We start from the raw sequence: 27,382 nt of genomic DNA, 5'->3' as shown, positions 1-27,382 counted from the left end.
AAATAAATAGAATCAGGGTAATGTACATCTCATTAAACAAAATAAACAAAATAAACAAAATAAACAAAATAAGTAGGGTGATGAAGATATATGCAGTTGAGCGGACAAGTACAGGGCTGAGGGAGTGGGACGGGAGAGGGGGCAGAGGAGAGGAAAAGGCTGGAGAAGAGGGTTTAGCTACAGAGAGGTGAAGGGGGAGTAGAGGGAGCAGAGGGAAAAAAGGGGGAGCTCAGTCTGGGAAGACCTCTTGGAGGAGGTGAAGAGGGGAAATGAATTAGATTGTCGGAGGTGAGGAGGGAGGGCATTCCAGAATTAAGGAAGGACGTGGCCCAGGGGTCGATGGCGGGATAGGCGAGACCGAGGGATGGTGAGGAGGTGGGCGGCAGAGGAGCGGAGCGTGCGCAGTGGACAGTAGGAAGAGAGAAGGGAGGAGAGGTAGGAGGGGACAAGGTGATGGAGAGCCTTGAAGCCTAGAGTGAGGAGTTTTTGTTTTGAGCGCAGATCGTTAAGCAACCACTGGAGGTGTTTAAGAAGGGGAGTGACATGTCCAGATCGTTTCTGCAGGAAGATGAGCCGGGCAGCGGAGTGAAGAATAGACTGGACCGGGACGAGAGAGGAGGAAGGGAGATAAGAGAGAAGGCTGACACAGTAGTCTAGCCGGCATATAACGAGAGCCTGTAGCAGTAAGGTAGCCCTTAAGGTGGAGAGGAAAGGGCGGATCTTGGCGATGCTGTAAAGGTAAGGATCAGTTGTGTAGGGTGAACGAGAGAGATGAGTCAAAGATGACCTCGAGGTTGTGGGCCTGAGAGACGAGAGGATGATCGTACCATCCACGGTGATAGAGAAGTCTGGGAGAGGACCGGGCTTGGGAGGGAAGATGAGAAGCTCAGTTTTGTTCACGTTGAGTTTTAGATGGCGGGCAGACATCCAGGTGGAGATGTCCTGGAGGGAGGAGGAGATGTGAGCCTGAAGGGACGGGGAGAGGACAGGGGCAGAGATGTAGATCTGTGTTTCATCTGCATAGAAGTGGTAGTCAAAGCCGTGAGAGCGAATGAGTTCACCAAGGGAGTGAGTGTAAATGGAGAACAGAAGATGAAGAGGAGGTGGAGGAGAAGGAGTAAGATGATAATGATTTTGATCTTGGCGATAGGGGAAAATGGACTGATCCTCCCTATAGGAGGCTCAAGTCTAGTGTCCCTACTCCCCAGATCTGTCCCTCAATATACATCTAGCCACATGGCCCCAAGACAGCCCCATACTGGTGTTCCCCAGAGCATTCCAGTGGCAATCAATCAATCAATCAATCAATCAGTGGTATTTGACTGCCTTCCACCTGTTAGACACTGTACTAAGCAAATGGGAGAATACAACAGCAAGAGACATGTTGGCTACCCCCAAGGATCTTAGTATTTAATGGGGAGATGTTATTTACAAGCCGGGTAACCTAGAAGAAAAAGGATAAATCAGGGAGTGGTACAAACATTTCCGCATGAAACAGTTGAACAAATAATTGAATGTACATGTTAATATATGTATAGAAAGCATATATAAATAAAAATATATGTACTTGAGTGCTGAAGGTAACAGTGAAGTACACAGGTTTGATAAGAGTGGGTGTTGGGCTTACAAAATTGGGATGTTGGGAAATAAATAGAAAAAACTTCCTGTAGGCAGTGAGAGTTTAGGAGGACTTTGAAGATGGGAAAGGTAAATTGGGTTTGGGATAGGGGGATTCCTCTAGTTGATAGATTCTTCTATTATAAATAACAGATGAATCTCAGTCCAGTCTCAAAGTCTTTGGGACTGAAAACCTTTGTAAAAGAATTTATGAGGTTGATAGTGGTTCACTCAACATCCCTTGTACACTCTCACATGTGTCAGTCCTATTCTTACTGCATCAGTGAGTGCAGTGAGGAGTAAATTCGCAGAGGTGTAACACACTGCAGACTGCACAGGATGGTATTTGACCATAACATAGTGGTCAAAATGTACTGTAGCTACTTAACCCAGGAGGCAGCTACCTTGGTAGCCTCTGAGGTCTTCACCACCCTTCTAGCCAGTTACTTTTCATGATTCCTGATGAGCTTGTCCACCATGTGCAACATCCTGAGTGGTCTGCAGTTCCCACGATTGCATAGATCCAATAGGCAATCCCTTCCTTCTGGCTGTTTCACCACTTCTACCCACCTCCCCTTGCCACCTCCTACCATAATGAAAACACTGGCAAGAATTTGGGAGAAGGAAGGGGAGCAGCACTTCTTCACACAAATCATAGTAGTTTAAGATATGTTGCTAGAAAGAGGGCAGTCTCTTGGGTGAGAGGGCCAGGGTGGGCATCCCCTTTTGGTCCATGTTTTCATTCAATCAGTCAATCACTCAATCACCTTGCCCCCATTTTACCTCACCTCACTACTCTCCTACTAGATGCAGCCTGATCACTTTGCTGCTGTGTTGCCAATCTACTCATCATACTTCGATCTTGTCCACCTCACTACTTACCTCTTGCCCATTTCCTGTCACTTGTCTGGAATACTCTCCCTTTTCATATTTACCCATCCTGCTGCCAACACACACTCTCCAGCTGCTGGAAGGAATCCTAGGCTGGGCCCCGCGGGCCGTACCCTGTTCCCCAAGTAAGATCCAACCTCCTTCCTTCCATTTATCTCCTCACTGACCTCCCTGCCTCCTGTCTCCCTTAACTCCAATCCGTGGATTTTTCGTGGATCAACCTGTTTCACAGATCATTTATCAACAAAAATATTCAGTTCTGACTCTCCATTTCTCAAGAATCTTGAATGGCTGCCCATTCACCTCCACATCAAACCGAATCTCCTTACCATTGACTTTAAAGCACTCAGTCAGCTTTTCCTCAGCCTACCTCAACTCATTAATCTCCTACTACAGTCCAGCCCACACACTCTGCTCTAGTGCCAGTTTATTCACTGTGTCCCGATCTCATCTACTGCTCCACCCATGTCCTCCCCCTAGCCTCGAACTCCCTCCCCCTCAGACCACCTCTCTATCCCCCTTCAAAGTATGACAGAGGTCACATATTCTCCAAAAAGCCTTCCCCAAATAAGCCCTTTATTCCCCTCCTCACTCTCCCTTCTGTTTCATCTATATACTTGGATCTGTGACCTTTGGACATTTAATATTCACCCCACTACCAATCCCACAACACTTATGAATATATCTTTGAATTTTATATTATGTTATTTATTCGTATTAGTGTCTGTCTCCCCCTCTAGATTGTAAACTTCTTGTGGGCAGAGAATTTATCTGTTATAATTATTATATTGTCCTCTTCCCAAATGCTTAATACAGTGCTCTGCACACAGTAAGCACTCAATATATACAATTAATTGATTGAGCATTTACTGTGTGCAGAGCACTGTCAAAAAGCACTTGGGAAAGAACAACATAAAGAAGCTTATAGGCAACTTTCCTGCCCATAATGGGCAAGAGAGACACACAATAATACAAATAAATGAATTATGGATATGTACATAAGTACTGTGGTGATGAGGGAAGGGTGAATAAATGGTGCAAATCAAAGTGTTATGGGAGTTCACCTATAAACAAGGAAGGGACAAGTAACTCAGTTTAAGGTTTTAAGAGAAACAAGAAAGCATAGAGTGTTTTTCAGTGGTTGGCACCAGCTTCTTTAATCCACCCCTTCCATTGATCAGTCAAGGAATGGTATTTAGTGAGAGCTTGTACTAAGCACTTGGAAAAATACATCAGAAGGAAGACACAATTACTCTGTCAGCAAGGGGCTTACAGTATAATGGGAGAGACGGACAGAAATTATTTACACATACTGAAATTTGGAGAGAATGTAAGGGTACAATTGGGAGTAGCACGATTCTGTCAGGATGAACTAGTTGAATCAATGCCTAATGTACATTTGAAAATATGTCTATTCTTAGTTGGTGAAAATGGATATAAAAACATAAATGCTGAAGTTGGCTGTTAGGCCGATAGAGGTTGGATTGTTAATAATTAATTGAGGAAGCTGTCTTGAAAGAGATGGGATGTGAGAATGGCTCTGAAGGCTGGGAGAATTGTGGTCTGGTGGATTTGAGTTGTGAAAGAGGTCCAGACCAGGGAAAGAGCATGAGGAAGGAGATGGCGTCAGAAGAAACTAGAACAGTGAGAAATTGATCTGGAAGAGGTAAAGGGGGAGAGCTGAGGAGAAGCGAGGGAAGACCTCTGTATTGTAGCAGGTAGGAGTCTCTTTCATGGGGAACTCCCATTTGGTTTTGTCCTCCCCAAGGAAAAGCCCCCCAGGACCAGCTTCTTCAGTTCTCCCTTCAGTGTCTGACAGGAGCCAGACAGGTCAAAGAAGAAGCTGAAAGAACAAGACAGTATATGAGAAGTGCTTGGATCAATTTGATAGCAGTTTGGATAGAGAAGAAGGGGTTAATTTTACCAGTGTTTTGAAGGTAAAACTGAAAGGATTTCACAATCAGCTGTCCAGATCACCTTTCTACAGGAACCTTCTGAACACATCAGCCCCCTCCTCAAAAATATCCAGTGCTTGCCTAGCCACCTCTAGGTATTGAACAAAAACTCCTCTCCATTGGCTTTAAAGCAGTCCACCACCTTGTACCCTCTATCTCACCTTGCTGCTCTACTACAGTCCAGCCTCATGCTTTTCCCTCTAGTGCTAACCCTCTTACTGTGCCTCGATCTCACCTGTCTTGCTGCCAACCTCTGGCCCACGTCCTACCTCTGTCTTGGAATGCCCTTCCTCCTCAAATCCTACAGACAGTTGCTCTCCCCACCTTCAAAGCCTTACTGAAGGCACATCTACTTCAAGAGGCCTTCCCAGACATTTCAGATTGTCCAGGATTTTTCAGTCTACCTTACCTTCCAAGAGACTTTTCCTCCTCTCCCATTCCCTTCTGCTTCACCCTGACTTGCTCACTATGGTCTCCACCTTGCAGTCTGTCTGCCCCCCTCCACCCCCAAGACTGTAAGCCTGCTGTGGGCAGGGAATGTTACTGTTTATTTTGTATTGTACTTTCCCAAGCACTTAGTACAGTCATCAGCACACAGTAAGCACTTAGTGAATATAATTGATTGATCGATTGAATGAATGAATGAATGAATGAATGAATGAATGAATGGGTGAGAATAGATGCAGAACTGAACCTTGAGGCACTCAGACAGTTAGATGAGAAACAGAGTAGGAGCCTGTGAAAGAGATGGAGAAGGAGGTGTGATAGAGATAGGAGGATCACTTGGAGAGCACAGCATCAGTGAAACCAAAGTTAGTTGTTATTTCCAGAAGAAGGGAGTGTCAAAGGCAGCAGAAAGCTCAAGGTGGATTCCGGTGGAGTAGGTCACTGGATTTGGCAAGAGGGAAGTCATTAGTGACCTTAAAGAGAACCATTTCTGTGGAGTTAAGGGAGTGGAAGCCAGACTGCAGGGAACTGAAGAGAGATTTTGAGGAGAGAAAGTGATAGCAGCAAGTGTAGGCAGCTCACTCAACTAAATTAGAGAGGAATGACAGAAAGGAGATGGGCTAATAAACTGGAAGGTGCCATGGAATCAGGGCACCTGGTTTACAATCTGAGAGAGATTATAAATTTGCTATAGGTTAGAAAACATGTCGACTAATTCTGCTGTATTATACTCTCCCAAGTGCTCAGCACAGTGCTCTGCACATAGCAAGTGCTCAAAAAATATGATTGAGTGATTGATTGAGAACAGGTATCCATTTCACAGATGGGGAAACTGAGGTCTATAGTGACTACTGGTCTGAGGTCACACAGCAAGTCACTGGCAGACTAGAATCCCAATCTACACAGAAACGAGCCCTGGCTTCTCTGGGAATATCAAGAAGACTTCATCACATCCTGCTTTCACCATTCCACCTTCCCCTCCTTCAAAGCCCAAAGCATTTGCCTCTACCACCCCCTCCAGATACTTGTTGCTGTCATCTACCAGCCTCCTGGTCCCACCTCTGACTTTTTCAACTACCTAAACTGCTTTCTCACCTTCCTTCTCTTCTTCTCTCTGCCCACTCTGATCCTCGGAGACTTCAACATCCACATGAATGTACCCAGTGACTCCTCTGCCGCCTGCCTGCTAACCCTCCTCGACTCTGCCAACGACCTGCTGCACCATACCTCGCCCACTCACCGACTCGGTCACACCCTCCAACTCATCATCTCCTACCACTGCACTACCTCCTCCCTCACCAACTCTGAAATCCCTCTCTCTGACCATAACCTTCTCATCTGCCTCATCTCTCACACTCCCTTCCCCTGCAAATCTTTGCTACTCCCCCACAGAGACCTCCACTCTCTTGATCCCATCCATCTTTCCAAAAGCATCTCTGCCCACCTGCTCCCCGTCCTCACTTCCCACTCTCGATGATCAGGTCTCCGCTCTCAACTCCACCCTCTCTACTCATCTAAACTCTCTCGCCCCCCTTTCCCTCCGCCGCTCTCGCTCCACCAACCCACAGCCCTGGGTTACCGCCTCTGTCCGCCTCCTACGCGCCTATGCTCAAGATGGCCAGCGCTGCTGGAGAAAGTCCAAGCACCAAGCCAACCTCATACATTTCAAATTTATCCTTTCCTGCCTTAACTCTGCCCTCTCCTCCGCCAGGCAAAACTTCTCCTCCCTCATCGACACCCATGCCCATCACTCCCACCAATAGTTTCAGACCTTTTACTCTCTCCTTAGGCCCCCTCCCCCATCCCTCACCCCCAATGATCTGGCCACCTACTTCATCACAAAAATCAACACAATCAGGTTTGAGCTGCCCAAAGTCAACCCTCCTCCACCTGCCTCTCCACCCTCCCACCCCTCTCCCCTACTTTCCCATCTTTCCCTGCAGTACCCTCAGAGGAGATCTCCTCCCTCTTCGCAAGTGCCACCCCCTCCACCTGTGCCTCGGACCCCATTCCCGCTCACCTTACAAAAACCATCGCCCCTGCCCTCCTCCCTTCCTTAACTTCTATCTTTAACCACTCACTCTCCAATGGCTTCTTCCCCTCTCCCTTCAAACATGCCCAAGCCTCCCCCATCCTAAAAAAACTCTCTCTTGATCCCACTTTCCCTTCCAGTTATCGGCCTATCTCCCTACTACTCTTCCTTTCCAAGATCCTAGAACGAATCATCTACACTCGCTGCTTACAATTCCTTAACTCCCATTCTCTCCTGGACCCCCTCCAATCTGGCTTCCGTCCCCTCCACTCTACTGAGACTGCTCTCTCTAACATCACCCATGACCTCCTTCTTGCCAAATCCAGTGGCTCCTACTCCATTCTAATCCTCCTTGACCTCTCAGCTGTCTTTGACACTGTCGACCATCCCCTCCTCCTCCATACCTTATCTCACCTTGGCTTCACAGACTCCGACCTCTCCTGGTTCTCCTCTTATCTCTCTGGCCGGTCATTCTCGGTCTCCTTTGCAGGCTCCTCCTCCCCCTCCCATCCTCTGTTGGAGTTCTTCAAGGGTCAGTTTTGGCCCTCTTCTGTTCTCCATCTACATTCACTTCCTCGGTGAACTCATCCACTCTCACGGCTTCAACTACCATCTCTACGCATATGTCACATATCTAAATCTCTGCCCCATCCTCTCCCTCTCCTTTCAGGCTCGTATCTCCTCCTGCCTCCAGGACGTCTCCACCTGGATGTCTGCCCGCCACCTAAAACTCAACATGACCAAAACTGAGCTCCTCATTTTCCCTCCCAAGCCCGGTCCTCTCCTAGACTTCTCTGTCACTTTGGATGGTACAACCATCCTTTCCAGCTCTCAGGCCCGCAACCTCGGCATCATCTTTGACTTGGCTCTCTCGTTCACCCCACACATCCAATCCATTACCAAGACCTGCCAGTCTCACCTTTATAATATCGCCAAGATCCGCCCTTTCCTCTCCACTCAAATGGCTACCTTACTGCTACAAGCTCTCATTATATCCCAGCTAGACTACTCTGTCAGCCTTCTCTCTGATCTCCCTTCCTCCTCTCTCTCCCCGCTCCAGTCTACTCTTCACTCCCCTGCCTGGCTCATCTTTCTGCAGAAACGCTCTGGGCATGTCACTCCCCTTCTTAAAAACCTCCAATGGTTGCCTATCAACCTCTTGACAAAACAAAAACTTCTTACTCTGGGCTTCAAGGCTCTCCATCACCTTGCCCGCTCCTACCTCTCCTCCCTTCTCTCTTTCTACTGACCACCCCGCATGCTCCGCTCTTCTGTTGCCCACCTCCTCACCGTCCCTCGGTCTCACCTATCCCGCCGTCGACCCCTGGGCCACGTCCTCCCATGGTCCTGGAATGCCCTCCCTCCTCACCTCTGCCAAACTAATTCTCTTCCCCTCTTCAAAACCCTATTTAAAGCTCACCTCTTCCAAAAAGCCTTCCCAGACTGAGCTCCCCTTTTCCCTCTGCTCCCTCTACCCACCCTTCACCTCTCCACAGCTAAACCCTCTTCTTCCCTCTTTCCCTCTGCTCCTTCCCCTCTCCTGTCCCAGACCCTCAGCAGTGTACTCGTCCGCTCAACTGTATATATCTTCATCACCCTATTTATTTTGTTTAATGAGATGTACATCACCCTGATTCTATTTATTTGCTATTGTTTTAATGAAGAACATCCCTTGACTCTGTTTATTGCCATTGTTCTTGTCTGCTTGTCTTCCCCGATTAGACTGTAAGCCCGTCAAAGGGCAGGGACTATCTCTATCTGTTGCCGATTTGTACATTCCAAGCGCTTAGTACAGTGTTCTGTACATAGTAAGCGCTCAATAAATACTATTGAATTAATGCCTTCCCTCTCCCGAGTCCCTCCTTTCAGCAGCTCCAGCCGACGGCGCGCATGCGCACCTTTCTTTCCATTCCACCACCACCCTAGTTCTCCCCGCGCTAACTCTCGCTTAATCTGACCAACTCTAGGCATCCACCGTTTTACACTGCTCTGACACGTGACCTGCCGCGCACCGTGCGTCATTCTCGTCCATTAACTCGCGAGCTCGGAGGTCCACAACAACTTGTCAAGGGGGTACGGAAACACAGGAAAACGAGAAGGTGAGTGGAGTGGGCGGGGAATGGGAGCTAAAATATTGGGCGGGCGTGGGGGCGGTGCTGGTTGCTAGGGGTTTACTTCCGGCGGTTTCGGGCGGAAGCAGTTGTGGTCCCGAATAGTACCAGGGGTGGGAGGGACAGTGATGTTGGGGTGAGTGGGAAAGGGAAGGGAATGGGTGGAGAGAGCCGGAGCAGCGCCATGAAGAGGCTTCTCCTCCTCAACCCCCACTCCCCCCGTCCCGGGCGAGCGGCAGCGATCAGGTAACGACCCCCAGGCACGCCCCCGCGGGGGATTTATTCAAAGAAGGGGAATGGGTGCCGCTGTTAGCGCAGATGAGAAGTACCCGGGGATTTTACCCCTGGGAGGGAAAATGGGCTATATAAAGAGATTACGACCCGGCGGGGTACTGTAAAGAGTTCACTGGGGAAAGGGGTGTGTGGGTTATATTACGAGATTTTAATTATATTATGGAAGGTTCATTAATTCGTTCATTCAGTAGTATTTATTGAACGCTTACTATGCAAAGCACTGTATTAAGCGCTTGGAATTTACAATTCGGCAACAGATAGAGACAATCCCTGCTCAATAACGGGCTCAAAGTCTAAACGGGGGAAACAGCAAAGCAAAACAGTACAAAACAAAACATCATCAAGATAAATAGAATCATGGAGATATACACCTCATTAACAAAGTAAATAGGGTAATATATAGTATATATAGATGAGCACAGTGCTGAGTGGAAGGGGGAAGAGCAGAGGGCGGGGAGGTAAGGGGAAGAGGAGGAGCAGAGGGAAAGGGGGGCTCAGTCTAGGAAGGCTTCCTGTCAGTAGGGCTTTGAAGAGGGGAAGAGAGTTAGTTTGGCAGACCTGACGAGGGAGGGCATTCCGGGACAGCGGTAGGACGTGGGCCAGGGATTGACGGCGGGACAGGCGCGAACGGGGGACCGTGAGAAGGTGAGCGGTAGAGGAGCAGAGTTTACGGGGTGGGCAGTAGAAGGAGAGAAGGGAGGAGAGATAGGAGGAGGCAAGGTGATGGAAAACTTTGAAGGACAGAATGAGGAGTTTTTGTTTCATGTGAAGGTTGATAGGCAACACTGGAGGTTTTTGAGGAGGGGAGTGACATGTCCAGAGCGTTTCTGTAGGAGGATGATCCGGGCAGCAAAATAAAGAATAGACTGGAGTGGGAAGAAACAAGGAAGGGAGATCAGAGAGAAGGCTGATACAGTAATCCAGCCGGGATATTATGAGAGCTTGTACCTGCGTGGTAGAAGTTTGGATGGAGAGGAAAGGGCAGATCTTGGCGATATTGAGAAGGTGAAACTGGTAGGTGTTCGTGACGGATTGGATGTGTGAGGTGAATGAGAGAGCTTGGTCAAGGATGACAGCAATGTTGCAGACCTGTGAGACGGGAAGGATGGGCCTGCCATCCACAGTAACAGGGAAGTCAGGAAGAGGACAGGGTGTGGGAGGGAAGATAAAGAGCTCAGTCTTGGACACGTTGAGTTTTAGGTGGCGGGCAGACATCCAGGTGGAGACATCCTGGAGGCTGGAGGAGATATGATCCTGGAGGGAAGGGGAGAGAACCGGGGAGGAGATGTAGATTTGGGTGTCATCTCTGTAGAGATTAAGAGTTGAAGCCGTGGAAGTGAGTAAGTTTACCAAGGGGGTGAGTATGGACGGAGAACAGGAGGGGAACAAGAACTGACCCTTGAGGAACCCCTGCAGTTAATGAATGGAATGTGGAGGAGGAGCCTGCAAAGAGGACCAAGAATGAACGGCCAAAAAGATAAGAGGAGAACCAGAAGAGGACGGAGTCCGTGAAGCCAAGGTGAGATAAAGTGTGGAGGAGGGGGGTGACAATCAACAGTGTCAGAGGCAGCTGAGAAAGAGGTTGAGGAGGATTTGGATAGAGTAGGAGCCATTGGATTTGCTAAGAAGGAGGACACTGATGACTTTTGAGAGGACAGTTTTGGTAGAGTGGAGAGGATGGAAGCCAGATTGAAGGGGGTTCAGAAGAGAGTTGGAGTTGAGGAATTCAAGGCAGCGAGTGAAGGCGACTCATTCTAGGAGTTTGGAAAGGAACGGTAGGAGGGAGATAGAAAGAAAACTGAGGTTTTCAAAAGTGAGGTTGAGAGATTTTTTTTTAGGATGGGGGCGACATGGATATGTTTGAAGGTAGAGGGGAAGAAGCCAATGGAGAATGAGTTGTTAGAGATAGAAGTTATGGAGGGGAGGAGGGAAAGGGGTGATAGTTTTTATAAGGTAAGCGGGAATGGGGTCTGAAGCACAGGTGGAGGGAGTGGCACTTGTGACGAGGGAGGAGATTTCCTCTGAAGATACTGCAGAGAAGGATGGGAATGTAGAGGAGAGGGTTGGGAGCCGGGGGATAGAGAAGGGGGAGGGGTGACTTGATAGTATTATTTTTCGTAATGAAGTAAGTTGCCAGATGGTTAGGGCTGAGGGATGGAGGAGGGGGAGAAACACGGGGTCTGAGGAGAGAGTTAAAAGTCCAGAACAATTTGTGGAGGTGATGGGCATGGGCGTCAATGGGGAATTGGATGTTGAAATCCCCAAGGATAAGGGGTTTCAGTGTAAATTCATTATGGGTAGGGAATGTGTCCACTAATTCTGTTCTCTTGTATCAAGCTCTTAGTACAGTGCTCTGCACACAGTAAGCACTGAATAAATGTCACTTAGTAAGTATCATTGATTGATATCACAAGAAAGATTTTGAAATTATTCCATTATAAGGAAAGAAATAGGCACGAGAGGAAAAATATAGCTAGGTGACATTATTGCAGGGATAGGCATGTGTGTACTGTGAGTGTGGCAGGGGAGTGCATTCATTAAAAGGTGAATATCTGGGGCTATGCCATGAAGAATAAGTAGAGTTAATCAATCAGTAGTATTTACTGAGTGTTTAGTAAGTTCAAGCACAGTCCTAAGTGCTTAGGAAAGTACAATAATAGTCTTTGCTCTAGAGGGGTTTACAGTCTAGTGGGGAGCCGGACAAAGTATATTGCAAGTAGGGAAAGCAACTGACTATAAGGACATAAACATACTGCTTTTTCCGAGTAGGGTGAGTGGGCAGGGTACAGATGTAAATATATATGTGATGAAGAGTTGGGTGGTGACATAGTGAAATTAGTCAGGGAAAACTCCTTGGGACAAATGTGATTTTAGTAGGACTCTGAAGGTGGGAAGAGTGGTAGTCTGTTGGGTATGAAGGGAGACAGGACATACTGGAAGGAGGGGCAGAGTGCACGGGCAACTACAAGAGAAGAGCTTGATGCACAGTAAATAGTTTGGTGTTAGAGAAAAGAGGAGGAGATTAAATATCTATGGAGAAGATATTTAATTACCTCCTCATGGAGGGATAACGTAGTAAAAAGATAACTGGTTCAGTGGGAGTGGTGATGTATAACCATTCTGTGGAAGAAAAACTTCACACTATGTGTAGAAAAAGATATGTGAGAGGCAAGTTTATTACTACTGCTACTGCTTCCAGCACCAACAGGGACAGGCTGTTGAGCAACAGAGATTAATTCATTCAGTCGTATTTATTGAACACTTACTGTTGGCAAAGGACTGAACTAAGTCCCCTGCTAGTCAAGGCCACCTTGGTTCTGAAAAAAAAACAGAGCTTCCTAGTGCAGCGTCTAATTTAGTATAAGTACAATACAGGGTAAATACATTAGGATAGGTAGCAACACCTTTTAGGGCTAAGTTTTCTACCTCATTCTCAAGGGGATTAAACCCATTTAACCACACTAAAGGAGTAGTTTCATCTTGTTGTCAACTATTCCTGGAGAGTAAAGTGAAGATATGTTGTGAACTGGATTGCTTTCATAACCAGAGGCAGGCCTAGTGCTGAAAAGGCTACGAGAGAGAGAAGGGGGCAAATGCAGGAGCTTGACCATTTTTCTTCCACACGTTCAAGGATGGGGATATCAAAAGATGATCTCCCAGGAAGGAGGACAATTTCTGATGGGCTCTCAACAAGTAGAGAACAGGTGTTTGGATTTACCAGAAGGTAAGGAATGGAGGTATTATTTGACTCTCTTTCTGGAGAGTGGTACCTGTGGTTAGATCTTCCATCAGGAGGGGAACCGGGAGATCACTGCAGCCCAAAGGCAGGCACCAGGTTGTTCTGCCTCATTTCAGGGGAATACAAGTGGTTCATTCATTCATTCATTCATTGAGCACTGCACTCCGCACTCGGAAAGTACAATTCAGCAATAAATAGAGGCAATCCCTACCCATCGGGCTCAAGTCTAGAAGGGGGAAGTCAGGCAGCAAAAAAACCAAAGCAAATGGTCAGGAATCAATACCATCAATGTAATGAAATAGAATTATAGACATATACACTTCATGTGTACATACATACATAAGTGCTTTGGGGTGGTGGGGTAGAGCAGAGGGAGGGAGTAGGGACGATTGGGAGGGAAGAAAGAGCATTCATTCAGTAATATTTATTGAGTGCTTACTATGTGCAGAGCACTGTACTAAGAGCTTGGAATGTACAATTCGGCAACAGATAGAGACATTCCCTGCCCAGTGACGGGCTCACAGTCTAATTGGGGGTGGCAGATGGCAGAGCAAAGCAGAACGAAACAAAAACAAGACAACATTATCACAATAAATAGAATCAAGGGGAGGTACACGTCATTAACAAAATAAATAGGGTAAAAAATAATATATACAAGTGAGCACAGTGCTGGGTTGGGGGGAAGGAGGAGAGGTAAAGGGGGCTCATCTGAAGTGAGGGGAAGGGGGAGGAGCAGAGGAAAAGAGGGAGCAGAGGGAAAAGGGGGTTGGTCAGTCTGGGAAGGCCTCCAGGAGGAGGTGAGCTTTCAGTAGGGCTTTGAAGAGGGGGAAGTGTGCTAGGAGGTGAGCACTGGAGTAGAGCCATGTCTAATATCTATACTGGGGCTAATTGCTTTCTATAATCCCTGGAGAAGAGAGTTAATCATGCCGGAAGTGGATAATAAAGTAAGCTGGGGACCATGACAATTTGTTCCCTTGGGGGTTGTCATTTCTGAGCAGTGGTTGGCTTGGGGACAGCATGAATTTCTGGAGGATTTTTCAGAGTGTATGAATGAAAAATTCAAAATTGCTTCTCAGGAACATGATCGACAGACTATTCCCTGAGTGGCAGTCATGAGAAGATAATCCTCATGGAGGAACTTAACAAGCAAAAACCCATGGAAAGCCATGCCACTCTCCCACCCTTCTCCCACACTCTTAAGTTTTACTGCCACACAAGAACAATAAAGTACAGGTTGGCTGTCCTAGGGTAAGAAAATGCCAGCGTTGTGAGGCGGGAAAGCCCAAAGTTTCCTGAATCTGACAGTTCCTAAAACAATGTGCAAAGGGCTCTTTTACCCTTCTCCATCTCCAGAAAATGATAGTCTAGCATAAGGTCTCAGGATGACGATACTGTGCCCATGCTTAGACATGTGGGACATGGTTTGGGTCCAACCTGATAAATGTGTATCTACCCCAGGACTTACAGCAGTGCTTGACACGTAGTAAGCATTTCACAAATAGCATAAAAATAAAAAAACAGCTGGTAAGAGTTCCCAAAAAGATGTTAGAGTGAAGATTTAGGACTACAATATTGGGAGGAGCACACAGGCTAAAATGAGGAGAGCATTGTACTCAGTTTGGGGATGTTCAGTAAAACAGAGTTGGTGCTCACGATGTTTGTCCATCAGGAGGATACAATCTACAGTCAGAGGCAGACCACTGATAGTGTCACTAAGAGAGTATAAAGTTATGTACTTAAGTGCACTGGGGCCCAGGGTGAATATCAAAGTATAAAAGAGGTACATGGGGGCAGAGCAGGTAGAGGTAATGAAGGGTTAGGGAAAGCTTCTTGCAGGAGATGAGATTTTAAGGAGGTTTTTGAATGTGGGGAGAGTGCTGGATTGTGGGATATGAAGGGGGAAGGTCTTCCAAGAAGGAGGAATCATGGGCAAGGAGTCAGTAACAAAATAGACAAGATTGAGGCATTGTGAGTAGGTTGGCATTAGAGGAGTGAAGTGTGTGGGCTGGGATGTAGTTCAGACCCCATTCCCTCCCACCTTATAAAAACCCTTTTCCCTTCCCTCCTCCCCTCCTTAACTTCCATCTTCAACCGTTCTCCAACAGTTTTTTCCCTTCTGCCTTCGAACATGCCCATGTTTCCCCAATCTTAAAAAAACCCTCCTTTGACCCCCACAGTCCCCTCCACTTTTTGCCTCATCTCCCACCTACCCTTCCTTTCTGAACTCTTGGAGCGAGTCGTCTGCACTCGCTGCCTTAAATTCCTCTCCTCCAACTGTCTTCTGGACCCCCTCCAATCTGGTTTCTGTCTCCTCCACTCCATTGAAGCTACCCTCTCAATAACCTCCTTCTTGCCAAATCCAATGGCTATCCTAATCCTTCACGACCTCTCAGCTGCCTTTGACAGTGTCAGCCATCCCCTTCTCTTCAACACGTTATCCAACCTGAGCTTCACTGACTATGTCCTCTCCTGGTTCTCCTCTTATCTCTGGCCGCTCATTCTCAGTTTCCTTCATGAACTTCTCCTCCCACTTCCATCCCCCAACTGTAGGGGTTCCTCAAGCGTCAGTTCTTGGTTCCCTTCTGTTCTCCATCTATACTCACTTCTTTGGTGAACTCATTTGCTCCCACGGCTTCACCTCTCATCTCTACACAGATGACACCCAAATCTACATCTCCTCCCCGTCCTCTGTCCCTCCCTCCAGTCTCGCAGCTCCTCCTGCCTTCAGGACATCTCTGCCTGGATGTCCTCCACTATCTAATACTCAACATGTCCAAAACTGAGGTCCTTATCTTCTCTCCCAAACCCCGTCCTCTCCCTGACTTTCTCATCACTGTGGATGGCACTACCATCCTTCCCATTTTACGAGTCCGCGAACTTGGTGTCATCCTTGATACCACTCTCTCATTGATCCCACACATCCAATCCATCACCAAATCCTGCTGGTCTCACCTTCACATTGCCAAGATCTGTCCTTTCCTCTCCATCCAAACAGCTATCTTGTTAGTACAATCACTCGTCCTATCTTGACCGGGTTTCTGCATTAGCAGTCTCTCCCAACTTCCTGTTTCTCCCCTCTTCAGCCTGCTGCCCAGATTATTTTTCTTCAGAAATGTTCTGGGCAAGTCACCCGCTGCTGAAAAAATCTCCTGTGGCTGTCTATCAACCTCTGTATCAGGCAAAAACTCCTCACTGTTAGCTTCACAGCTCTCCCTAACCTTGCCCCCTCCTACTTTAACTTCCTTCGCTCCTTCTACATCCCAGCCCGTACTCTCCATTTCTCTGGTGCTAACTTCCTCACTGTGCCTTGTTCTCACTTGTCCTGCTGTTGACCCCCTAGCCCACATCCTACTTCTTGCCTGGAATACCCTCCCTCCTCAATTCCACCAAACAATCACTCTCCCCCGGTTCAAAGCCCTACTGAAGGCTCCCCTCCTCCAGTCGGCCTTCCCAGATTGAGCACTCCTTTTCCTCAGCTCCCCTCCCCATCACCCCAACTCTCTCCCTTTGCTCTATCTCCTCCTTCCTGCCCCATAGTACTTATGTATATATGTACATATCGATAATTGTGTTTATGTTAATGCTTGCATGCTTGTTTTGCTGTGTTTATATCTCTCTAATTCTATTTATTTATATTTTGTTTTAATGTCTGTCTCCCCCTCTTCTAGACTGTAAGCCCACTATGGGCAGGGATTGTCTCTCTCCTGTTCTCACCTGTCCCGCTGTTTGACCTGTTCCTTTCCTGCTCTCGCCTTTTCCTCACCATCACTGATACCTAGATTGCTCACCCAGATTACACGGTCTCTTCTGCTTTGTCCAGTGGAGGCCTCTTCTTCTCCTACTCCCTCACTCACCGGGAAAGGAGGAAGTGTCGACTTCCATCTCACACCCCAATGGAGCTTTCGCACCATCCCTCCTCCCCATTCCTTTCCTTCCCCACCTTTGAAGCCCATATTGTCCACCTCTGCCACCCCCTCCAGATTCTTGTAGCCATCATCTAACTCCCCCTGATCCCACTTCCAACTTCTTTAACCATTTTGACCCCATTCTCACCTTCCTTTTCTCCTTTTCCATACTTTCTCTGATACTCAGAGACTTCAATATCCTCATGGATGGTGACTCCTCTGCCACCCACCTTCTGTTTACTCCTTGACTCGGCCAACCTCCTGCTCCACCCTACCTCGCCCAGTCACCAACTTGTTCACACCCTCGATCTCATCATCTCTTACTGCTGCACTATCTCCCCCTCACCAACTCTGAAATCTCTATTTCTGACCATAGCCTTCTCACCTGCCTCCTCTCTCACACTCCTTCCCCTTGTAAATCTGTATTACTCTCCTACAGAGACTCCTCTCTCTGGACCCTATCCATCTCTCTCAGTGCATCACACCCCACCTGGCCTCCCTGTCTACTCTGCCCACTCTTGGATGACCAGATTGATGCTGTCAACTCCACCCTACTCAACTCACTCACTCCCCCATGCCTTCGTCGCTGTCACACCACTAACCCACAGATTTAGATCACTGCCATTGTCCACATCTTTCGCTCTTATGCTCAAGCTGCTGAATGCTACTGGTGAAAGTCTAAACACCAGGTCAACTTTGTTCACTTAAAATTTAACCTTTCCTGCCTTAACTCTGCCCTCACCTCTGCCAGGTAAAGCTATTTTTCTTCCCTTATTGACACCCATGACCATGACCCACATCAGCTCTTCCAGACATTTAACTCCCTCTTCAGGCCCCCGTTCCTCCCTGGCCTCCATTCCTCACCCCCAACGATCCGGCCACCTACTTCATTAGAAAAACTAACACCATCAGATCTGAGTTCCCCAAAGTCACTCCTCCCCCTTCTCTTTCATTCATTCATTCACTCACTCACTCACTCACTCATTCAATTATACTTATTGAGTGCTTACTGTGTGCAGAGCAATGTACTAAGTGCTTGGAAAGTATAGTATAGAGACAGCCTGAACCCAACAATGGGCTCACAGTCTAGAAGGCGGGGGAGATAGACAACAGAACAAAGCAAAACAAGTAGACAGGCATCAATAGCATCAAATTAGATAAATATAATTAGAGATATATTCATATCATTAATAATGTAGAGTAATTCGTATGTATAAATATACACAAGTGCTATGTGGGGGAGGAGGGGGTAGAGCAGAGGGAGGGAGGGGGTTGATGGGGAGGGGAGGAGGAGCAGAGGAAAAGGGGGGATCAGTCTGGGAAGGCCTCCTGGAGGAGGTGAGCTTTCAGTAGGGCTTTAAAGAGGGGAAGAGAGCCAGTTTGGCGAATGTGAGCAGGAAAGCATTCCAGGCCAGAGGTACGAGTGGGCCAGGGGCTGACAGTGGGACAGGTGAGAACGAAGCACAGTGATGAAGTTAGTGGCAGAGGAGCAGAGTGTGCTGGCTGGGCTGTAGACAGAGAGAAGGGAGATGAGGTAGGAGGGGTCAAGGTGATGGAGAGCTTTGAAGCCAATAAGAGTTTTTGCTTCATGTGAAGGTTGATAGGCAACCACTGGAGATTTTTGAGGAAGGGAGTGACATGCCCAGAGCGCTTCTATAGAAAGTTAATCCGGTAGCAGAGTGAAGTATAGACCAAAGTGGGGAGAGACAGGATGGGAGATGAGAACGGAAGCTGATGCAGTAATCCAGTCAGGGTATGATGAGAGATTGTATCAACAATGTAGCAGTTTAGATGAAGAGTAAAGGGCAGATTTTGGCGATGTTTTGAAGGTGAGATTGGTAGCTTTTGGTGACGGATTGGATGTGTGGGGTGAATGAGAGAGCAGAGTCAAGGATGACACCAAGATTGCAGTCTTTTATCCCCTTCCGTTCAACCCCCTCCTTTACTTTCCCATCCTATCCAGCAATATCTTCAGAAGAGAAGATATTCAGGTGCCACCCCTCCACCTGTGCTTCAGACCCCATTCCCTCTCACCTTATAAAAACTCTCACCCTTTCCTCCTCCCCTCCTAAACTTCCATCTTCAACTGCTAACTTTCCAACGGCTTCTTTCCATCTGCCTTCAAACATGCCCACATCTCCCCCATCCTAAAAAACCCCTCTCTTGAACCCACTGCCCCCTCCAGTTATTGCCCTATCTCCCTCTTGCCCTTTCTTTCCAACCTTTAGAGCGTCTACACTCGCCTTGAATTCCTCAACTTCAACTCTCTCCTGGACCCCTTCCAGTCTGATTTCCGTCCCTTCCACTCCACTGAAACTGCCCTTTCTGAGGTCACCATTGACCGCCTTCTTGCCAAATCCAGTGGCTCCTACTCCTACTCTATTCTTGGCCTCTTAGCTTCCTTTGACGCTATCGACCATCCCCTTCTCCTCAAACGATATCCAACCTCAGCTTCGCAGACTCCGTCCTCTCCTGGTCCTCCTCTTATCTCTCTGGCCATTCATTCTCAGTCTCCTTTTAACTCATTCGCTCCCACAAATTCAACTTTCATCTCTACGCAGGTGACACCCAAATCTACATCTCCCCGTTCTCTCTCCCTCCCTGCAGGCTTGCATTTCCTCTTGCCTTCAGGACACCTGCACCTGAATGTCTGCCCGCCAGCTGAGCTCATTATCTTCCCTTCCCAATCCTGTCCTCTCCCTGACTTCCGTCACTGTGGATGGCATAGCCTTCCTTCCCGTCTCACAAACCTACAACCTTGGTGTCATCCTGGACTCCGATCTCTCATACCCTTGGTATCATCCTTGACTCCAATCTCTCATTCACCCCATATATCCAATCCATCAGCAAATTCTACTGGTCTCACTTCCATAACAATCGCGAAGATCCACCCATTCCACTCCATCCAAACCTCTACACATGCCGCTCCTCTGCCACTAACCTCCTCAGTGTGCCTCATTCCTGCCTGTCCCGCTGTCGACTCTTGGCCCACATCCTACTTCTAATCTGGAATACCTTCCCCCCTCACATCTGCCAAACTAACTCTCTTCCCCTCTTGAAAGCCCTTCTGAGAGCTCACCTCCTCCAGTAGGCCTTTGCAGACTGAGCCCTCCTTTTCCCTCTGCTCCTCCTCCCCTCCCCATTTCCCCTACTCCCTTCCTCTGCTCTACCCCCTTTCCCTCCCCATAGCACTTGCATATATTTGTACATATTTGTTGCTCTATTGTATTAATGATGTGCATTTACCTATGGTTCTATTTATTTATTTTGATGGTATTGATGCATGTCTTCTTGTTTTGTTGTCTGTCTCCCACTTCTAGACCATTGTTGGGTAGGGATTGTCTCTATCTGCTGTCAAATTGCATTTCCCAAGCTTTTAGTACAGTACTGTGCACACGAAGCACAGTAAATACAAGTGAGTGAATGAATGAATGAATGAAATGAATGCTATCTTGTTAGTACAATCACCCGTTCTATGCTGACTGTATTTATGCATCAGCATTTTTCCTAGTATCCCAACCTCCTATCTCTCCCTGCTTCAGTCTGTACTTCTCTCTGCTGCCCAGATTATCTTTCTACAGAAATGCTCTGGGCATGTCACCCTCCTCCTCCAAAATGTCCAGTGGTTTGCCTATTAACTTTAGCATGAAGCAAAAACTCCTTACTATTAGAGAAGCAGTGTGGCTCAGTGGCCCGGGCTTTGGAGTCAGGGCTCATGAGTTTGAATCCCAGCTCTGCCACTTGTCAGCTGTGTGACTGTTGGCAAGTCACTTAACTTCTCTGTGCCTCAGTTCCCTCATCTGTAAAATGGGGATTAAGACTGTGAGCCCTACATGGGACAGCCTGATTCCCCTGTGTCTACCCAAGCGCTTAGAACAGTGCTCTGCACATAGTAAGCACTTAACAAATACCAACATTATTATTATTATTGGCTTCAAAGCTCTCCATCGTTTTGCCCTTCCTACCTCACCTCCCTCCTCTCCTTCTACAACCCAACCCACACACTCCACTCCACTGCTGCAAACCTCCTCACTTTGCCTTGTTCTCACCTGTCCCACTGTCAACCCCTGGTCTATATCCTACCTCTGGCCTGGAATGCCCTTCCTCCTCTCATCTGCCAAACTAGCTCCCTTCCCCCCTTCAAAACAGTACTGAGAGCTCACCTCCTCCAAGAGGACCTCCCCTCCCCATCACCCCTACTCCCTCCTTCTGCTCTATCCCCTTACCCATCTCAAAGCACTTCTATATACTTGTACATATTTATTATTCTACTAATGATGTGTATTTACCTATAATTCTGTTTAACTGTTTTGTTGCTATTGATGCTTGATCTGTTGATTGATTGATCTGTTGATCTGTTGCCGACTTGTTCATCCCAAGCGCTTAGTACAGTGCTCTGCACATAGTAAGCGCTCAATAAATACTATTGAAAATACTATTGAATGAATGCTTGTCTACTTGTTTGTTTTGTTGTCTGTCTCCCCCTTCTGGGCTTTGAGCCTGTTGTTGGGTAGGGATTGTCTCTATCTGTTGTCAAATTGTACTTTCCAAGCGCTTAGTAAAATGCTGTGTACACAGTAAGCACTCAGTAAATACAATTTAATGAATTAATTAATTCAGAAGACATATGGTGGACTTGACGTCCGAATGCTGATCACTTGATTCCCCATGCCTGATCCTTTCTACTAGGCTACTCTTCTTTGGTGTCAAAATGGGCAAGACTTCAGTCCTTGAGCATTGGAGGAAAGTTACACTCTCACTCCTAATCCAGCAGGGTTTCAGGGAATTCAAGGTATTGGGTATTTGTTGAGTTCTGTGCTCCAGTGGCTTGGACTGTAAGGTCGGGAGAGATGAATCTCTAGAACTGAAGAAAAAAAAACTTGGGGTCAGGATTCTGGCTTTTACTATTTCTGGCACGTTATGTGCTTGCCCCTCTCCTCTCTCCCCCGCAGTTTCCAGAAATGAAACTTCCAGGTTGGAAAATTCTCCTCCCTATCCTAACTTCCTTCTGCCCTAGTTCGCATAGGAATTCATATAAAATTAAAACCAATGACAGGAGGAAACAGAGCGTAACGTTGGTAACCTGAGGACAGTAGAGTTGGGAGCTGAGAGTTGGATGATGCTTTAGAATCAGGGTAGGTGTGTCCAATTTGGGAGATTTAGGGGCTGTTGGAGCCAGATCTCTAGGCCTTCAAATTGAGAGACTAGTGCCTGGGTCCAGAAGGTGGACTTGATGGAGGGAAAAATCAGGGTTTGAGCACTAAGAATAAGAAGCAAATATAAAACTAGAATGGAGCTGAGGCCCTAGGAGAGAAGAAAGCAGAAAGCTGGGTCACAGGAATTAGTTTATAGTGACAAAGGCTGGGAACAGAATGCAGGAAGATAGTGTGGTCTAGTGGAGAGAGCACAGGTCTGGGAGTCAGAAGGACCTGAGTTCTAATCCTGGCTCCACTATTTGCTGTGTGGCCTTGGACAAATCATTTCTCTGTGCCTAGGTTACCTCATCTGTACAATGGGGATTAAAACTGTGAGCCCCATGTGGGACGGGCTGTGTCTACCTGTTTAGCTTTAACTCTCCCACTGTCTCCCCTTCCTGAGGTAAGCTATCCTTGTCCCCAAGACTCCTCTAGTTATTGCTCCATATACTTCCTACCATTCCTGTTCAAACTCCTCGAGCAGGTTTACACTGCATGTCGTTACTTCCTCTCTTCCAAATCTCTTCTTGATCTTCTGAAATCCAGCTTCTATCCCCTCTGCTACACGGAAACATCTCTCTAAGGTCAGTAATGACCACCTTACCAAGTACAGTGGACTCTCAACCATCTTAATCCTCTTTGACCTCTCAGCTGTCTTTGAAACTGTGGACCACCACGTTTCCATTGAAACACTGTGTTTCCACTGACACTGCCCTCTCCTGGTTCTCCTATCTCTCTGGCTGATCCTTCTCAATCTTTTTCACTGGTCCCACCTCTGCACACCACCACCCTACCCCACTGAAACTATGACAGCCCCTCAAAACTCCATCTACATCTACTCCCTTGAAGAACTCCATTGGTTTCAGCTACCATCTCTAGTGCTAATGACCGTAGAAGTGATCATGGATTGACTAGATATAATCCCTTCCCTCAAAGAGTTTCTAGTCTAAGGAAGGCAGAGAGAAACAATAGAAGGAATTCCAGATAAGGGGAAGAATCAGAGCTTAGAGTGAGATCCAGAGGTGCTGGTTGGAAACTTCCTTTGTCTAGTGGGTTCCAGGTGCCCTGTTTCTCCCAGCATGAATGGGTTGTGTTAGAACCGCTTGATAATGACACGTCTCCTCTCTTCCCTGTCAAGGTCCGTGGCTGCTATCTGAGCTGGCATGTAGGCAAATCCCCTCAGACAGAGGACTGGGGGTGCCGAGCAGAGGAGGAGCTGCGAGGGGCCCCCTCTCCCTTATTGCCATCCCCGCACCACACTCCCTGCCCTGGCCGTGGGGCTAGGATGCTGAAGAAGCAGCGTACGGGACTGGTGCTGTGGGGTGCCATCCTCTTCATGGCCTGGAATGCCCTTCTCCTCTTCTTCTTCTGGACCCGTCCATCCCCCAGTGGCCTTACCCCAGCTGCACCCTTCGCCAAAGACCGTGCCAGTCTAACCCGCGAAGTGATCCGTCTGGCCCAGGATGCTGAGGTGGAGCTGGAGCGCCAGCGTGGGCTGCTCCAACAGATACGGGAGCACAGCGCCCTCTGGAGCCGGTGGCAGGCCGAGGTGGCGGTCGTGGGGGCTGAGGCCGTGGCGAGGGGCTCCCTGGCCCACCTGCCCACTACCCCAGCCCTGCCTGCTCTCCCAGTTCTGGTAATCGCCTGTGATCGCAGTACGGTCCGCCGCTGCCTGGACAAGCTGCTCCATTATCGGCCCTCAGCTGAACGATTCCCCATCATTGTCAGCCAGGACTGCGGGCACGAGGAGACAGCAAGGGTCATCGCCTCATACGGCAACACAGTCATGCATATCAAGCAGCCGGATCTGGGTGACCTCCCCATGCCCCCTGAGCACCGCAAGTTTCAAGGATACTATAGGATCGCTCGCCACTACCGCTGGGCCCTGAGCCAGATTTTTCACACCTTCAAATACCAGGCGGCTGTTGTGGTGGAGGATGACTTGGAGGTAGCCCCAGACTTCTTCGAGTACTTCCAGGCCACCTATCCACTGCTGCGGGCTGATCTCTCACTCTGGTGCGTGTCGGCCTGGCATGACAACGGAAAGGAGCAGATGGTGGATGTGACCCGGCCCGACCTGATCTACCGCACAGACTTCTTCCCCGGCCTGGGCTGGCTCCTGCTGGCCGAGCTGTGGGATGAGCTGGAGCCCAAGTGGCCCCGGGCCTTCTGGGACGACTGGATGCGTCGGCCTGAGCAGCGACAGGAACGGGCCTGCCTGCGGCCCGAGATCTCGCGGACGCTCACCTTTGGCCGCAAGGGGGTCAGCCAAGGGCAGTTCTTCGACCAGCACCTCAAATTTATCAAGCTGAACCAGGGCTTTGTGCCCTTCTCCCAGCTGGACCTGTCCTATCTGCAGCGGGAGGCCTACGACCGGGACTTCCCCGCCCAGGTGTACGCCGCCCCCGTGCTGCGGGTGGAGGACCTGCAGGCCAACCGGCAGCGGGAGCTGGGGGAGGTGCGTGTGCAGTACACCAGCCGGGACAGCTTCAAAGCCTTTGCCAAAGCCCTGGGGGTCATGGACGACCTCAAGTCGGGCATCCCCCGAGCCGGCTACCGGGGCATTGTCAGCTTTCTCTTCCGGGGCCGACGGGTGTACCTAGCCCCACCGGAGGACTGGACTGGCTATGACCCCAGCTGGAGTTAGCCGTGGGAGGGAGGCCTTTTCCTCTCTTCCCCTGCCATGGGAAGAGCTGGGACTTTGGGTGGGATCTCCTCCTCCTCTTCCTTCCTCAGTTCTGTTTTTTCAATCTTAAGATTGCTGTTTTTCTCCATTCTTTCCGAGTGGCATTTGAGTGCATCTTCTCCTCCAGATTGTGGGCAGGGAGGGTTGGAGGCCACATAGTCAAAACAGAGATGTGGTGTTACAGGCCAGAGCTCATCCAAGGAGGACAGAGGATCCAGCCGTCTTATAGCCAGGGAGACAGGGCACATCCTTCATGCTCTGGGATGTTTTTGTTTCCACTCTGTGCCTGAGAACCTGCTCCCTCTTCCCCTAAGGGCTGGGAGGGAAGTGGCTAACAGCCTGCTCTCTCTTTCCAGCCTCCCCTTTGGGGGAGGGTCCCTCAGCAGTTCTGTCCCTCTAGTCTGGGGCTCACCCCATCCTCTCGGGCTTGGAAATAGAGCTGCATGGGTTCCCACCCCGAGAGCTGGGGTTCCATGATTCTGGGCAAAACAAGACACTAAAGGGAAATTGGGGTAGGTCTGTTCAGTGTTGTCATGCATTTTTCTTTCTCATTTCTGTCTCTTTTGTGTCTCTTACCTCCATTTGTGTGTTTTGAGGGCCCCTCTGTTTTCTCTTGTGCTGTCCTCACCTCTGTCTCTCTCCCCCACCCTACCTCCACTTCAGTCAAGGTCCTGCTTGCTCTGAAGAAAATAAATTTGGAGGTGGGAGGAGTCTTTCCAGGCCCTGGAGTGCTCAGGGGAGGGAGGGGAGAGGTGAAGATAAAAAAGATATCTTCATCTGTTCTCAAGTCCTCCCTGTTGCTTCTGACAAGATTAGGTCATGAGTCTGGGCAAGACTAGAGAAAAGAAACGATAATTGTCTCCCCTTCCCCCACCAATTCCCCTCCCACCCTTCACTGTCAAAATAAATATTCCCACCTTCTCAACCTTTTTTTCAGAAAAATGGGTCTCAGGCATTTTAGACGTTCACTATAGAAGATGCTTCCTCTTATGGTATTGAAATGTTTTGGCTCTTCTCCCCCAGCAGTGGAATACTGGAAAATGGGAATGGCAATTTGAAGCACCACTTCTCCAAGGCCCTGAACCCAGCAGTCCAGGGGGAACCCGCTGGGCTAATGTAGGGGTAGCAAATGTCTATTTTTTTGTTTCTTTATTCTTTCCTGACCTTGGTTCCATGGAAGAAAATTTGAAGGTGCAGAATTATTTTCCAGAATAAAATAAAAGCTGACTTCATATCCTGAGGCTTATTTCTCTCTGCGGAAAGAGATGGCCAGAGGAAAGAATAAACAAAAAGGGTACAGAGGGCAAGAAGGTGGGAAGGATATGACGGAGGGGAGATGGAGGGAGTAGAAGGGAAGGAAGGAAGGACAGAAGTAGGGAAAAAGAGGGAAAAGTGAGAAATTGGAAGGAAGGGAGTAGGAAGAAGTAATGTGGTGTCAAATTGCCACTCACCCTCCTGGGATCAGGAAGGTATGTTGTTAAAATAAAATTGGGCCAGTTCAGAACTACAGTTGGCCACTTACCTTATTCAAGCCAGAAAGCATAGGATCCTATACCCTGCTTTGAGAAGCAGGGAACAATCAAAAAAGGCTGGCCAAGACATCATGATTTTATAGACTGGGTGGCAGAAAGTGTTTTTCCTCATTATGGGTAGTAAAGGACCGTGCTACTGTGCTGGTGCTGGGATCATCTAGGATTCGAGAGATGGGGCAGGGTCTTCTACCATTGGCATTTAGCCCCCAGAGACTTGCATTGGCTCAGATACCCACAGGCACAAATCCTGGAATCCCAAAAGGGCAGCAAAGCAGGAGAGCTGTGGGTGAAAGAGAGGTTAGCAAGGTCAATTAGCTTCCCTAGGGAGAGGGACTTTGATTGTCTTGTCCCTTTTTCTGGTGGGGTGGGGGTGGAAGTGGAAGGCAGAGAGCTGCTGGGAAGGCAGTAGCAGTTTGGGTGAAGCTTTAGTCCTTGCCAGCTTAGGCCCCCTCAAAGACCCGCCCTCCACTCTCCCTGACAATGCAGGAGATCATACCTCTTCCCAAGTCTGCCCAATTTGAAGTATGCTCTGTATGTGCTCTGGCAGAGCCAGGGGACGGCCATCCTGTTTCTTATATTATTATTGGTACAATTCTTTTTATCAATTTGTTCCCTTATCCTCATTAGATTAGCCACAATTCTTCTGTGGGTCTGGTCCTTACTTCCATTTTCATAAGGACGGTGTTTAAAATGCTGCAGATTATCTCGGGCGAGTAATCTTCATCCCTCCTCCTGGCACTTCAGCCCAGCTTCCTCCTTCCTGGAGAATGGAGGTTACATTAAGGAAGATTTTTCATTCAATCAATCAATACTGACTGATTGAAAAATACCATCGATCAATTGCTTACTGCCCTTGTGGAGTAAATGTCATCCCTCTCATTGAAATTTCAGTCCAGGTTCCCCTGCTTCCTGAAGATTGGAGATTACATCAAAGATTTTTCTAATCCAGGCTCTGCCATTTCTCTGCTGTGTGTCCTT

At 48.2% G+C, this 27,382-nt stretch overlaps 1 protein-coding gene across 3 annotated transcripts; it reads left to right on the top strand.

Moving 5' to 3' along the window:
• The first annotated feature begins 8,943 nt into the window (after positions 1-8,943).
• Positions 8,944-26,104, top strand: LOC114808698 (alpha-1,3-mannosyl-glycoprotein 2-beta-N-acetylglucosaminyltransferase-like). Of its 3 annotated transcripts, none has more exons than XM_029056519.1 (2): positions 8,944-9,041; positions 23,325-26,104. In XM_029056519.1, the coding sequence occupies exon 2, from the start codon at positions 23,472-23,474 to the stop codon at positions 24,831-24,833; it is 1,362 nt and encodes a 453-aa protein (XP_028912352.1). In that variant the 5' UTR covers positions 8,944-9,041; positions 23,325-23,471; the 3' UTR covers positions 24,834-26,104. The 3 variants fall into 3 exon arrangements, 2 of the variants coding, with proteins under 2 accessions (XP_028912352.1, XP_028912351.1); XR_003756505.1 differs by lacking the exons at positions 8,944-9,041; positions 23,325-26,104 and adding exons at positions 9,173-9,299; positions 10,764-10,803; XM_029056518.1 differs by lacking the exon at positions 8,944-9,041 and adding an exon at positions 9,185-9,299.
• The last annotated feature ends 1,278 nt before the right edge of the window (positions 26,105-27,382 follow it).

Source organism: Ornithorhynchus anatinus, chromosome Y4 (assembly GCF_004115215.2).
Source record: "Ornithorhynchus anatinus isolate Pmale09 chromosome Y4, mOrnAna1.pri.v4, whole genome shotgun sequence".
Taxonomy (NCBI): domain Eukaryota; kingdom Metazoa; phylum Chordata; class Mammalia; order Monotremata; family Ornithorhynchidae; genus Ornithorhynchus; species Ornithorhynchus anatinus.
Note: the sequence above shows the minus strand (reverse complement) of the source record. Positions and strands in the feature narration are given on the sequence as shown.

What these genes read in the sequence shown, in the direction of transcription:
- LOC114808698 (XM_029056519.1), top strand. Translation starts at nt 23,472, where the DNA reads ATGCTGAAGAAGCAGCGTACGGGACTGGTGCTGTGGGGTGCCATCCTC.